General features: G+C 55.3%; 1 protein-coding gene across 1 annotated transcript; it reads left to right on the plus strand.

Moving 5' to 3' along the window:
• The first annotated feature begins 1,586 nt into the window (after positions 1-1,586).
• Positions 1,587-14,766, plus strand: Map3k6 (mitogen-activated protein kinase kinase kinase 6). Its single transcript, XM_052177621.1, has 29 exons — positions 1,587-2,304; positions 3,982-4,121; positions 4,220-4,243; positions 4,481-4,671; positions 4,839-5,007; positions 6,660-6,766; positions 7,176-7,346; positions 7,435-7,547; positions 7,936-8,095; positions 8,307-8,469; positions 8,550-8,657; positions 8,757-8,806; positions 8,879-8,974; positions 9,122-9,209; positions 9,288-9,421; positions 9,915-10,042; positions 10,290-10,426; positions 10,714-10,819; positions 11,472-11,629; positions 11,736-11,928; positions 12,009-12,147; positions 12,443-12,599; positions 12,718-12,894; positions 13,136-13,241; positions 13,439-13,601; positions 13,689-13,801; positions 13,883-13,956; positions 14,222-14,298; positions 14,477-14,766. Exons 1-29 carry the CDS (start codon positions 1,962-1,964, stop codon positions 14,565-14,567), a joined length of 3,876 nt encoding a protein of 1,291 aa, XP_052033581.1. The 5' UTR covers positions 1,587-1,961; the 3' UTR covers positions 14,568-14,766.
• The last annotated feature ends 145 nt before the right edge of the window (positions 14,767-14,911 follow it).

A 14,911-nucleotide genomic window follows, 5' to 3' on the forward strand; every position in this document is an offset into this window, starting at 1 on the left:
CCACTGCCCACAGGTCTGGCATCAACTGGGCATCAGAAAAAGGCGTGGGTCACCCTACTGTGGGAGTGCTCATGTACTCGGATTGTCAGTGTCATTGTCACTCTTTCCAGCTTCCATCCCTTAGCAGCCTCATTGCCAACTGCCCCTGCTTCCTGGGCCACTTGGTGACACTTTTTGGATCTTTTCTTACTAGGGAGGATACCTATGGAAAACAGAACAGGGACACGAGCTTCAGTTCTATTCAAGGAAGAACTTCTAACCAGGAAGATGGAGGGGTGGGACTCCTCAGAGTTCCTGATTCTAGAAGGGTGCAAGACAATGCCAGAGGGGCATCTAGTAGTGAGCTTAGAGATCCAGTCACCACTGACAGTCCTCCTGGGCCCTCAGCCCAAAGTGGATGTGTCTGTGCACAGCTCTCTCAACCTTTCTTTGCTGTTTGGTTGGATTTGTGAGACAGGATTTCATTGTGCAGCCCCGGCTGTCCTGGAACTCTGTAGACCAGGCTGGCCTTGAACTCAGAGATTCACCTGCTTCTGCCTCCTGAGAGCTGGGATTGAAGGTGTGCACCACCGCCACTCGACTCCTATTTGTTCTTGTAAAGTTTGTTTTCTCCCCAAACTTCTCCCTCTCTATTGTTTGTCTATCCCTTTGGTTCAAACCTAGGAAGATATTTTTTTTTCTTCTATGAGACAAGAAGGCTGTGAAACAGAGGCTTCCTACTATTTGTTGAATGGTCCATTTGTCCAAAGCCCCAGCATAGTATTTTATAACAGTTTTAGTTTTATTTCATGTACGCATGTTTTTCCTGTAATTATATATGTGCCTGGTGCCCGTGCAGGTTAGGGGAGTGCCAGGGATGCCCTGAACTAAGGTTACAGATGATGGTGCGCCACCATGTGGGTGCTGGGAACCAAACCAGGGCCCTTCCGAAAGAGCAGCAAATGGTCTTAACAGCTGTGTTGTCTCTCAAGCCTCAAGCCCCACCATAATAAATGATTATGAAACATGGTCTTAACCTCAGATTCCCAAAGTCTCGTTTCTTAAATTCAGGGTCCTCTGAGACTTATACCAACTCATTTGCCTTAGTCACTAATTCGTACTAGGACGGTAAAGGTTCTTGGTGAGTTTGAAGCTGGGATACTCTTGTAACCCCAAACGCAGAGGCTTCTGGAGTTTCTCCAGAACTCCAAAGGGTAGATAGGAAGTTTACACTAGAAGTGCCTCTCAGCTCCATAGTCAAGTTTTCGGTGGACCGATGAGGTCGGCAAGGCTTCACAGCAAGCGAGGCTCTGAGGAAAGCAGCTTGCCAACGCTCAGACCCCTACCAGCAGGAACATTACATGTGACACCTACTACTACTCACAATGTTCCCCCCCCTCCCCCTGCGCCGTGTCCATTCATTCACCAGATCTCTGCAGGGCGTGGCCGTCCTGTTTCCTATCCCTGGCCCGGGCACACATCTTACGTGCGCCTGCAGTGAGCAGTCAACAGTGTTTGGCCCGAATAGGGGCACAGGCTGTTCCGGAAGTGGACAGTGTCAGAGGTTCTAGCCGGAGTGGAGGGAGGGAGAGCCACTGGGGAGCTTCATTGCCCCAGGGCCGAGGGTGGAGCCTTTCCCAGTCGGGAAAGGGCTGGGCCCAGCCTACAAGTGAGGGCAGGACAGAGTGACTGCCAGCGCTCCCTTGAGAAGTCTGGGTGTAGCACGCTGCCGGTTGAGTTCCCAGGATCCTTCCGTGACCTGTGAGTCGAGGATTACTCGGTACCCTAGCTTCCCAGAACCCAGTCCTGGATTGCAGATCTGTAAGGACGGTAAAAGATTAAGCAAAGATTTGTCTCTGGACTTAAGATTTCGGGAACAGGACGTCCAGCCCATCTCCGGATCCCGGCTGGATCCACACCTTCAGCGTCGTGCCCTGTCCCGGGTCCCCCGCGCCCGGCGCCCCGCGCTTGAGCGCCCCCGCATGGCAGGGCCATGTCCCGGGGCCGGGGTTCTAGAGCGGGCGGGCAGCTGCTGGCAGGACCCGCTGGCGGAGGCGCTGAGCCGGGGCCGCTCGTCTCCTGCGGTCGCGGGTCGGGGCTGCGCGCGGAGCCGGCCTCTCAGTGTGGTCTACGTGCTGACCCGGGAGTCCGGGGCCGGGGTGGAGCCAGGCTCGGGAACCGAGGCAGAGCCACTGCCGCTGCGATGCCTGCGCGAGGCCTGCGCTCAGCTCCAGGGCACGCGGCCACCCCCGCAGCTGCGCAGCCTGCCCTTTGCGACGCTGGCGCTAGGCGACACCGCTGCGCTGGACTCCTTCTACAACGCGGGTGAGCGCCTCGGGGCGGGGCTTAAGCCCGGGCGGGACAAGGGGCGGGGCTTGAAGACCCCTGACGAGGCGGGCGTGGGTATCAGGTCTACGGAGTTTACCGTAAGCCGGACTTGAGACGGGGCAGTAACAACAGGGACATTTAGTGGATTGTGGATGTGGTGGGGCTTGAGGCTGGGTTTGGGGATCCAGGCCTGGCATCTGAGCCGGAGTTTTAGTATCTTTCTGTAAGTGTGGTGTCAAGCAGGTGGGGCGGGGCAGGCGAACTCTAGGGGCTGGGCTGGGGAGGAGCGGGGCTGAGGGGGCGGGGCTGATGCAGGGGCAGGTCTGCGGTTCTCTGCGTAAGCAAGCCGGAGAACTCATTTTTCAGGATGATCTCACATTGGGCTTTTGAGGGTGAATCAGGCCTGAGACGGAAGTTCGGGTCTATGGCAGGGGGCCATATCTACAGGGTTGGGGTTGAAAAGCCCTATCATTACTACCTCCCACATGGGGCTAAAGGGGCAGGAAAGGAAGCGCTGAGGCAACCCTTCGGGCCTGGATTATAGCAGAGTGGGATTGTATTTGGAGACTAGGAATCAAAATGGGTGGGGCAAGGGTGGGGCTAGAGGAGAGACAAGGAGTCCAGGGGCCAGGTCAGAAGATGACTATTCCTCTCTTTCCCACCTACCCAGATGCTCCACCTCTTCCCTATTTGTTTATCCCAGAGTCAGAGAGCCGTGTATCCTGGACATCTGTTAAATTGTAGCTTAAAAATGAAGGCTGACTCGATCAGACCACAGATAAAGTGGATTCACCCGCGTTGACTCATACAGTCACTCCCTTGCGAACATTGTCACTTAAAAGATGGCTGGATACAGTAAGCTACACAAACACGCATAAAAGCACAGCATTGTCTCCACACACGATGGTGCAGATCATCCTCAAGACCCCGGCTTCAAGACTGGAGAGAGATGGCACTGAGGTTAAGAGCAGTTGCTGCTCTTCCTGAGGACCGGAGGTCCCCAGCATGCACCTGGGGTGCCCACAACCACCTGTAACTTTATCTCCAGAGGATCCTGATGCCGCCTTCTGTCATACACTCACACCAACACACACATGCATATAAATGAGATACAGGCGGTGGTGGCGCACACCTGTAATCCCAGCACTTGGGAGGCAGAGGCAGGCAGATTTCTCAGTTCAAGGCCAGCCTGGTCTACAGAGTGAGTTCCAGGACAGCCAGGGCTACACAGAGAAACCCTGTCTCGAAAAACCAAAAAAGAAAGAAAGAAGGAAGGAAAGAAAGAAAGAAAGAAAGAAAGAAAGAAAGAAAGAAAGAAAGAAAGAAAAAAGGAAGAGAGAGAGAGCAGAGCAGAGCATCGGACTTGTGTTTGCAAAGTGCATGTCTCCCGCATAACCTGGAAGTGCCAGTGGGAGCAGCCCCATTCCATCCCCCATTTATCTCCTTCCTGGGACTTCCAGACTCTCAGTGGGATGAGGATCTGAGGGTCCTTGGGCATCTCCTGTCACACCACCAATAAGAGTATTGTGAATGCATCAGGAAGCTCTCTAGAGCAGTACCGAATTTGGCGTGGGGTGGGCCAGGCGCCGGAGGCAGCGTGCATCTCTGGGTTCCTGCCTCCAGCTGTGCCTTGCAGCTCAGGCCTGTACTGTACTTCTGTCCGTCCGTCCGCAGATGTCGTGGTGCTGGAGGTGAGCAGTTCCCTGGCCCAGCCCTCCCTGTTCTACCACCTCGGTGTGCGAGAGAGCTTCAGCATGACCAACAACGTGCTCCTCTGCTCCCAGGCCGAGCTCCCTGACCTGCAGGCCCTTCGTGTAAGTGGCCAGGTGGCTGGGGGGTTAGGGGCAGACAGCTGCAGGGTTGGGGTAAGGCCTTCCCAGAATGCCAGTATCTGATTGTCTGCCTCCTGCAGGAGGATGTTTTCCAGAAGAACTCGGTGAGCAGAATCTACCCCTCACGCCAATGTTATGACCTCTGACCTCCACTAACCTTTCCAGCCTCCTCATTTGTCTCTGACATCAGTGTGGCCCTCTCTGTTCCATGTAGCCTCCTCTTGTGACATGTGGCTCTTTTCTGCTATTCCTGTCTTCAGCAGTACTAATGTCCACTCTCTCAAGCTTCTTTCTGCTGACCCGTGTGTGACCTCCACTAACTGCTGCCTTCTTCCCACCAGGATTGTGTTGGCAGCTACACACTGATTCCTTATGTGGTGACAGCCACTGGACGGGTCTTATGTGGCGATGCAGGCCTCCTGAGGGGCATAGCCGATGGGCTAGTACAGGCTGGGGCGGGCACCGAGGCCCTCCTCACTCCCCTGGTGGGCCGGCTTGTCCGTCTGTTGGAGGCCACACCCACGGACTCTTGGTAATGGGGCTCACAGTGAGGGGGTCCCAGGTAGAGGTAATGATGAAGGTAAAGTTTCCTGGGACTGAGGAACAGGCTCATCTCTCTCTCTCTCTCTCTCTCTCTCTCTCTCTCTCTCTCTCTCTCTCTCTCTCTCTCTCTCTCTCCCTCCTGGTCTTCGGTATCAGTGGCTATTTCCGGGAGACCATTCGTCAGGATATCCGGCAGGCTCGGGAGCGGTTCAGTGGACAGCAGCTGAGGCAGGAGCTGGCTCGCCTGCAGAGGAGGCTGGACAGCGTCGAGCTGTTGAGCCCTGACATCATCATGAATCTGCTGCTGTCATACCGGGACGTCCAGGTGGGTGGTGTTCCGAGAGGCCATGGCATAAAATATAACTCCAGCACTCAAGTGGTTGCATCAGGAAGGGCAGGAGTTTGAGGTCATCCTGTTTACAAGCAAGTCTGAGGCCAGCCTGGGCTTCAGGGATCCTGTGTGTAAACTCAAGAGAGATCATTGTAAGAGAGGCATTGGTTGTCACACAAATACAAGTTCAGCTCCTGGGTGAGCCTGGCTGGTGGCTGTAAGTAAATATCTGAGCCTCCATTTTCTTATTTACTACTATTACTACTACTACTACCACCGTTATCATTATTTTAAGTTTTTTGTTGTTTGGTTTTTGGTTTTTCAAGACAGGGTTTCTCTGTGTGGCCCTGACTGTCCTGAAACTCACTATGTAGACCATGCTGGCCTCGAACTCAGAAATCTGCCTCCCTCTGACTCCCAAATGCTGGGATTAAAGGCGTGCGCCACCATTGCCTGGCTTAAGATTTATTTTTATTTTATGTATGTGAGTACAATGTCGCTCTCTTCAGATGCACCAGAAAAGGACATCAGATCTCATTACAGATGGTTGTGAGCCACCATGTGGTTGCTGGGAATTGAACTCAGGACCTCTGGAAGAGCAGTCAGTGCTCTTAACTTCTGAGCCATCTCTCCAGCCCTATCATCATCATCATCATCATCAGTAGTAGTAGTAGTAGTAGTAGTAGCAATATTTTTAAAACATAGCCTCACTGTGCATTCCTGGCTGGCCTGGAACTCAGTGTGTACACTAGGCTGGCTAACATATTCACCTGTTTCTGCCTTCTGAGTGCTGGACTAAAGGCATGTGCCACTATACCTGACTTTATTGTTTCTTTGTTTTAGATGTATTTTATTTATTTATTTATTTATTTATTTATTTATTTATTTATTTATTTTGGATTTGGTTTTTTCGAGACAAGGTTTCTCTGTGTAGCTCTGGCTATCCTGGAACTCACTCTGTAGACCAGGCTGGCCTCGAACTCAAAAATCCACCTGCCCCTGCCTCTGCCTCCCAGAGTGCTGGGATTATAGGCGTGCGACACCACGGCCCGGCGTATTTTATTTTTTAATTGTGTGTATGTATGTGTGTCTGAGTTGGGGTTTGTACATTGTGTATGCAGTTACCTGTGGAGGGCAGGAGGGAGTGTTGCATCCTTTGGGGCTGGAGTTAAAGAGGCTGTGAGCTTCCTGTTGTGGGTTCAGGCCCCGAGCTGCAGTCCTCTGGGAGAGCAGCCAGCTCTTAACTGCTGCCAGTTTTCTCCTCAGCCCACGTTTCCTGATTTTTGAGGGCTGATGTCGTCATTGCCCACAGGGCACTGGTGAAGTTAGAAACCTCACCACAGTGTGAGGTGCACAGTGGGTTCTCCAAGAAGGTGTGGTCTGTGAATCTGCTTGGCCGGAGGGAGGTACGCAAAGTCTTCGGCTTGTGGGCAGTAGAATTTTCCTTCAAATTGAGAGTAGTTGCACAGGTCTTAAATCCCAGCACTCTGGAGGCAGAAGCAGGTGGATCTCTGTGAGCTCGAGGCCAGCCTGGTCTTCAGAGTGAGTTCCAGGACAGCTGGCCTACCCTGTCTCAGAATTTAAAAAAAAAAAGATTTTCCCTCCACGTCAGGGCTCACCGAGCTGATGCCTGTTCCCTCACACAGGACTACTCGGCCATCATTGAGCTGGTGGAGACGCTGCAGGCTTTGCCCACCTGTGATGTGGCGGAACAGCACAACGTCTGCTTTCACTACACCTTTGCCCTCAACAGGTGGGTGGTGGGACATCGCTTCAGTCAGAGTCACAGGAGGCCCCTGTGGAGCAAGAACATTGCAATCTGGAATAACTAACGGCTCCTCAGGGAATTTGCGACCCTGGGTCCTAATGTCACAAGGTTCCTGTTGGTCTGGGCTAATGATGCATGGTAGGGACAGAGGAGGTGGTATCCCCTTGATAGGGTCACAGCCGTTCAAGGTCGCTACTCCTTAGAGTTGTTTGCAACTAGAAATCCCTTCCACCTGGAGACACTAACTCGAGAGATCAAGGCTCCTGGGGGTTAGTGACATTAGAGGCTCAGTAAGCCCCCAGAAGGGTCCCTTCTGTTTATGATCTATTGACTCCCAGGACTGGGTGGGTCAGAGCCAGCAGACAGGACTTCAGTGCCCATTCCTCTGCCTTAGGAGGAACAGGCCTGGGGACCGAGAGAAAGCCCTGGCTGTCCTGCTGCCACTGCTGAGGTACGAGGGTCGCGTGGCCCCGGATCTGTACTGCATGTGTGGTCGTATCTACAAGGACATGTTCTTCAGCTCTGGTTTCCAAAATGCTGGGCACCTGGAGCAGGCCTATCACTGGTAAATCCCGTGTAGAGGGCTTAGTGATGGGGATGAGGGGCGTGGCTGCGGGCATCCCTTCAGCCCTGTATGCCTGACGTGACTCTAGGTACCGCAAGGCATTTGATGTGGAGCCCAGCCTACACTCAGGCATCAACGCAGCGGTGCTGCTTATTGCGGCCGGGCACCATTTTGAAGACTCTAAGGAGCTCCGGCTGATAGGTAAGGCCAGCCGTTTGCCCGCGGCACCCAGCACGAGGTCCAGAGGGACTTCCGGAGAGGGCAAGGAAAGAGCCCTGGGCGGGAAGAAGCGCTGACTCGTGGGCTTTGTGACTGATCTGCGCCTGAGGTCTGAGGCCTTGGGAGCCGTGAGTGCCTCCCTTCCCAAGCCCACACTTCTGGTTGTCACACTTAATTCCACATCTGTTGTGCCCTGGCTCTCCTCTGTGCTAGGCTCTTACGGACAAGATCTTGACACACCTACATTTTGGCCCCGATCTACATTCATGCCCACACTCCTGTGCGTGTGTGCGTGCGTGCGTGCGTGCGGGCTATAGTGGGATCCACTCCGGCCCCTACACTCAATTGAACCCCTGCCGCCCTCCCCCAGGCATGAAGCTTGGCTGCCTGCTAGCCCGCAAAGGCTGCGTGGAGAAGATGCAGTATTACTGGGACGTGGGATTCTACCTGGGAGCCCAGATTCTTGCCAGCGACCCCATCCGGGTGGCACTGGCTGCAGAACAACTGTACAAGCTCAACGCCCCCATATGGTAGGTGGCCCCTTCTTCAACCCTGCACCCATGCCCGTTGGCACCCCGCCCCCAGCCATGAGCCCAATACCTTGACACCACTACGATACCCAAGGCCCATGATCCGCTCTGCTTATGGGACCCGATTCCCATATCCTGACTACATACATGCAGCTGGTGGCACCAGCTGGGGCCTAGGCTGAGCTGAGGCCAAGACTGTGTGCGCATTTAGGTACTTGGTGTCAGTGATGGAGACCTTCTTACTGTACCAGCACTTCAGACCCACACCAGAACCCTCAGGAGGACCCCTGCTGCGAGCTCACTTCTGGCTCCACTTCCTGCTCCAATCCTGTCAGCCTTTGAAGAAGGCCTCTCCTCAGGAGGACCAGTGCCTGGTGAGGGCAGGGGCACCCAGGGACCCAGGGACCCAGGACTAGGCACATTATGACAGATTCCTTTTCCCTACTGCTTACAGGTGCTGGTGCTGGAGATAAACAAGGTCCTACTGCCTGCCAGGCTTGAGATTGAGGGTACCGACCCCATGAGTGCAGTGACCCTAAGCTTGCTGGAGCCAGAGACTCAGGTGAGCTGCGAGACCCCCCCTCCTCACTGGTTCGAATTTCTTTCTCCTATCCACTCTAGACCCAGCACCTCCACATCCCCCTAACCTTTCTTCTCACAGGAGGATCCTTCCAGCTGGACCTTCCCGGTCACCTCCATCTGTGGGATCAGGTGAGAGGCGGGAGCTCTGGCAAGCCCCTGTGCCACCCAGCCTGACATTCATCGGCCTCTCTCCATCCTTAGCGCCTCCAAGCTGGACCAACGCTGCTGCTTCCTCTACGCCCTTCCTCCGGCCCAGGACGTCCAGTTGTGCTTCCCCAGTGTAGAGCGCTGCCAATGGTGTGCTCGGCCTTTCTGAGTTGGGGCTGGCATGCCCAGGGGACTGAGGGAGAGACTGAAGGGATGAAATGGACCTGGTGCTCTCGGGAGGGGGTGGGGGATGCTTCCCGGCCAGATCGCCCTTCCCAGCTGTTTCCACCTCTTCAGGTTCTGTGGCCTAATTCAGGTCCTGGTGATGAATCCAGATTCCTCCGGTCCCACTGAGGAGGCGGAAGGCACAAGGGAGGTGCTGGAGGTGAGGCTGCGGAAATGGGGGTTGCAGGAAAGTGAGGGGTGAAGGGCCCTGCTGAACTGGGTGCTCTGTGTCCCACAGTTTGATTATGAATACTCGGAGACCGGTGAGCGGCTGGTGCTGGGCAGAGGCACGTATGGGGTGGTGTATGCTGGTCGTGACAGGCACACGAGGGTACGAATCGCCATCAAGGAGATCCCAGAGAGAGATAGCAGGTGGGGTGTGTTGGTTTGCAAAGGTCTGGGGGCTCGGGAGGGTGGATGTGAACAGGTTGAGAGAGAGAGAGAGAGAGAGAGAGAGAGAGAGAGTTGAGGAAACGTGGGCATGGAAAGAGCTGTTTAGTGGCTGGACTTGGGGTGGTCGCCCTTACAGTAGATAAGAGAGGTCTGTAGGCCGGGCGGTGGCGGCACACACCTGTAACCCCAGTACTCTGGGAGGCAGAGGCAGGTGGATTTCTGAGTTCGAGGCCAGCCTGGTCTACAGAGTGAGTTCCAGGACAGCCAGGGCTATACAGAGAAACCCTGTCTCGAAAAAACCAAATCAGAGAGAGAGAGAGAGAGAGAGAGAGAGAGAGAGAGAGAGAGAGAGAGGGAGGGAGGGAGGTCTGGAGGCAGGGTGTTGAATCTGGAGGCATGATCTCGTGGTCCAGGACTGTAGGAGGTTCTCTCTGCTCACATCTGCCCACTGCTCTCTCCGCGACACTCCCAGATTCTCTCAGCCTCTGCACGAAGAGATTGCTCTTCACAAACGACTTCGTCACAAGAATATAGTGCGCTATCTGGGCTCAGCCAGTCAGGGCGGCTACCTCAAGATCTTCATGGAAGAAGTGCCCGGAGGTACCAGCCTTGCGTGGGAGGGGAGTGAAACCTGAGGTGTGGGGCGTGGGAATGGAGCCAGACAGGGGTGGCAAACCCTGAGGGGAAAGGAACTCTAGCGTGGGTGTGTGTCGCCTAGAATTAGCTGACAGGGTGCACTGGGTGATGGAAGTCTGGGTCGTGGGAATGGGGCGTGTTTGGGCCTTGATCAGAGGGATGTGGGGCGAGTAAGTGGACATCAATTATAAACTCGGTTGTCTCTGCCCAGGCAGCCTGTCCTCCTTGCTTAGGTCAGTGTGGGGACCCCTAAAGGACAACGAGAGTACTATTAGCTTCTACACACGTCAGATCCTGCAAGGACTCAGCTACCTCCATGACAACCGCATCGTTCACCGAGACATCAAGGTCAGCCCTGTGGCTGGTCCAGGTCTGTGGAGACACAGTGCCAGACTGAAACTGGCAGTAATGGCAGGAGAGAGCACACCTTTGCAGAGGGTGGGGGGCCTGTCAAAGAGGTCCCTAAAAGGCGGGGAAAAAGCCATGCCTGTGGAAGATCACATACAAGCTCCTATACTGGGTCGGTAGGGAGAAGACACTCAGGCTCAGGATGCAATCTCAGGAAATTTTGGGGTTCCAGGATTGGGGGGGTCCGGTTTATAGCAGTACCCCATTCCAGTGTCCTCTTCAATCAGGGCGACAACGTACTGATCAACACCTTCAGCGGGCTGCTTAAGATTTCTGACTTTGGCACCTCCAAGCGGTTGGCAGGCATCACGCCGTGCACAGAGACTTTCACAGGTAACGGGGGGTGGGGTGGGGTGGGCTGTCAAGCTCTTGGAGACTTCTGGGGAATGGAGTTTTTTTTTTGGGAAGGCAGAGAGTTACAGTTTTAATGGAATCTGGCGGGAGACATGTGACTAGACCCAGGACCAGCTGATAAAATCTAGACTCCAAGGTTGGCTAACAAGCTCGGCGTCTAAAATGAATGTAAGGCGGTGTGTGTTGGGGGTGTGAAATGGGCTGGCAGAATTTGAAGGGAGGACGCCGTGATGTTAGGTACAAGCAGGAACCCTCCTGTGGCTGATGGATGAAACGCATGCAGTCTAGCATGAAGGACGGAAGCTTGGCAGGTGTCGGGGCCTAGGTGAACAAAGACACTCAAGAGAGGAGTGTGAGCCAGGCAGTGATGGCGCACACCTGTAATCCCAGCACTCTGGGAGGCAGAGGCAGGCGGATTTCTGAGTTCGAGGCCAGCCTGGTCTACAGAGTGAGTTCCAGGACAGCCAGAGCTATACAGAAAAACCCTGTCTCGAAAAAACCAAATCCAAAAAAAAAAGAGGAGTGTGATGACCACTATTTGAGGTGATAGGCTCCCATGGGTGCAGGTAGCCAGCGGATGATGGAGACATGGAAGCCTTCACTGGCATTCTTGTTCCTGTTTGTGGTCTAGGGACTCTGCAGTATATGGCCCCAGAAATCATCGACCAGGGTCCACGAGGGTATGGGAAGGCAGCTGACATCTGGTCTCTGGGCTGCACTGTAATCGAGATGGCCACAGGTCGACCGCCCTTCCATGAACTAGGGAGCCCGCAGGCTGCTATGTTTCAGGCGAGTCTCTCTGGGGTGTGGCCTACGGAGGGTGGGCGGAGCCAGATGGGGCTTTGAGCGCATCTGATCTGATGGAAGCCTTATCCCATCTGCCCCGCCTCCACAGGTGGGCATGTACAAGGTACATCCACCAGTGCCCAGTTCCCTGTCAGCTGAGGCCCAAGCCTTCCTCCTCCGAACTTTTGAGCCAGATCCCCGCCTCCGAGCCAGTGCCCAAGAGCTGCTGGGAGACCCCTTCCTTCAGCCGGGGAAGAGGAGCCGCAGCCCTGGCTCTCCACGGCATACTCCCCGGCCCTCAGGTGCTATGAGGGAGGAGGGAGGCGCCCTGGTGACGGGCAGAGGGGCCGCCGAGCAGACCAACAGCTTGTTCCTCCCTCAGGCGCCCCGTCCAGTGCTGCCAGGCCTTCAGCTGACTCAGCCACACAGTCTCAGACATTTCCAAGGCCCCAGGAACCCTCTCAGCACCCACCCAGCCCCCCAAAGCGCTGCCTTAGTTATGGGGACACCAGTCAGCTCCGGTAAGTCCCTAGGATCCCGTAGTGGGTTCTCTTTATCTAGTTTTGCCTTTGTATTCATTTCCTTCAGAAAAAAGCCTCCCTGGGTCGCAAACACCCTGACCGCTTACAGGGACGGTATCTCCTTCCAACTTCTCTCTCCCTGATGCCTGTGGCATTCACTCTGCCAACTCCCAGATGGGCTTAATTTCTATTATCCCCGCGAAGTAGGCATAAAAGATCCAAGATTCAAATCCTGCAGCAGAGGTGGCTGCATGGTGCTGTCCACCCTCCATCTGATGTCCTTCATTGTGCCTAGTGTGCCCGAGGAGCCCGCTGCCGAGGAACCCGCGTCCCCAGAAGAGACTTCAGGCCTCAGTCTGCTGCACCAGGAGAGCAAGCGCCGGGCCATGCTGGCTGCGGTGCTGGAACAGGAGGTGCCCACGCTAGCACAGACTCTCCTGGAACAGGAACAGGTGGGCGGCCCGCCCCAGCGCCCCCTGGTGGTCGAGTTGGGATAAGCATTTATGGTCCACGGGCGAGCATCTCTTTTGACTGTGGATGCGAACATCCACGGACGCCCCCTCTTTTTAGGATTCTCGACTCAGCAGGAATCACGTGGAACTTCTGCTCCGGTGCCTCGGGGCGCAAATCCACACCCCTAACCGCCGGCAGCTGGCCCAGGAGCTGCGTGCCCTGCAAACTCAGCTGCGGTCCCAGAGCCTGAGCCCTGCGCTTTTGAAGGGGCCGCTCTTCGCCTTTCCAGACGCGGTGAGGAAGCTCCCTCGAAGTTAGGGCTGTGCAATAATAGGTCGTGAGCAAGATCTTGATGTACCAGGATTCTATGACTTCCAGGAAGACGCATGTCCAGTCCTGGCTTCCCTGTCCCACCCTTGACCCCAAGTCCGCCCACCTCTTTTAGACAGCAGCGGACTTTCTAAGGCTTTGCAACTCAAGCCCCACCTCTGTTTGAGATTCATCTGTCTCAACCGCGCCTTTCTTCCCTTCCCAGGTGAAGCAGATCCTCCGCAGACGCCAGATCCGCCCACACTGGATGTTCGTGTTGGACTCGCTGCTCAGCCGTGCAGTCCGGGCGGCGCTGACAGTGCTGGACGCGGGTAGGCGGGGAGGGGGGGGCGGGGGGGCGGGGGGGCTGGATCCAGCCGGGCGGGCGGGTTGGGGGTGAGTAGGTGTGGCCCTGGGGGCGTGGCGAACATAAAATTGAGTAGTTAGCGGCCCTCCCCTCACCCTGGCTGTCTTGGGGTCCTAAATGGGCGCCAGGCCCACCTTGAGCTCAATCTACTCGAATTGGTAGAGGCGGAGAAGAAAGCGGCCTCGCCGAGGTCAGAGGAGAGGAGTAAAGGGGAGTCCCAGGAGAAACCGCAGGAGAGCCAGGCGCTGCAGAGCCAGCCCCCACCAGAGCAGGGACCCCCATCGCTGATGGTGCAGCTGGGCCTTCTGCGAGCCGAGACTGACAGGTGAAGCCTCTTGGAATCACCCGGATAAGCTGCAGAGGCTTCAACCCGCAAGCCCTTCCATTCTGTCACCCCCCTACCTTCCCACAGGCTTCGGGACATTTTGGCCGAGAAGGAACGTGAGTGCCAGGCCCTGGTACAACAGGCCCTGCATCGGGTGCAGGCAGAGACCGGGACGTATGCCCTGGCTTCAGAGACCCCAGGTGAGCACACTCGACTGGGAAATGGTGAGGTAAGGCCGGCAGAGAACACCTAGGCCTTCCTCACCATTGTCTTTTTGACAGCCTCTCTCCCAAAGGACCAGAACCTGGTGCAGTGGCTCCAGGAACTGAGTGTAGACCCAGCTACTATCCAAACGGTGAGCAAGTGGGAACTGTCTTCCCCCCACCAACCAAAGGCAGCTCCTCTGTCTTCCAGCGATTCAGATTTTCTCACTGTTGCAGTGATGCTCAATACTGGAAGAGCCCTTAGTATCTGCCTCTCATTATGGGATGAGGGAAACTCAGGCCGCAAAGGGGCCGCCTGCCTGAGACTTCTGCTAGAAACAAAAACCTGAGTTTCTAGTTGTATTTCTGTGCAACTTGATCTTTCCCTGTTTTCTGTGGTTCTTGGTTCATAACCAGCTCCTGAGCCATAGCTTCACCCTTCAGACCCTGCTCACCTGTGCCACTCAAGATGATCTAGTCTACACTAGAATCAGGTACCTCTTGGGCCTTCCAGGGATGAGGCACGTAGCACCTGCTAGCACTATCCGACCACCCCCTGCCTTGATCCCTTCCCTGAAAACCACAGGGGAACAAGTTCTCCTGTGTGCATAGTGTGCATAGAGAGCAGGGGCAGCTCTCTGACTGCATCACATTGATCCCTGATGTCCCCAGGGGGGGGATGGTATGCCGCATCTGGAGAGCCATCTTGGCACAGCGAGCAGGAGCCACATCAGTCACCCCTGGACCTCGGGACACTGAGTGATGACATCAAAGGACACAGACACGGATGGATGAACAGAGAAGACACAATCAGCTTTTGACACACCTGTCCTAGAACCTAGGAGCACCCGCAGGGACCAGGGGCAACCCCAGTGGGTGGAGCTAACTTTTGGGTGGATGCACCCAGAGGACGGTCACTACATGCAATCACAGACTATTAAACACACCACTTGCTACCATCATTGTCTTGGCAACTTCAGAGGGTGTCTGTGGGGGTGGGGAGGGTCCAAGGAGGAGCCCCTTGAGGTCCCCATGCCTGGGTGACCCCTTTGCATTTCCTGGGTTCTTTCAAGCTAATGCCTCACCACGCAGACTTCATACCAGTTG

This window comes from Apodemus sylvaticus, chromosome 3 (genome assembly GCF_947179515.1).
Source record: "Apodemus sylvaticus chromosome 3, mApoSyl1.1, whole genome shotgun sequence".
Taxonomy (NCBI): domain Eukaryota; kingdom Metazoa; phylum Chordata; class Mammalia; order Rodentia; family Muridae; genus Apodemus; species Apodemus sylvaticus.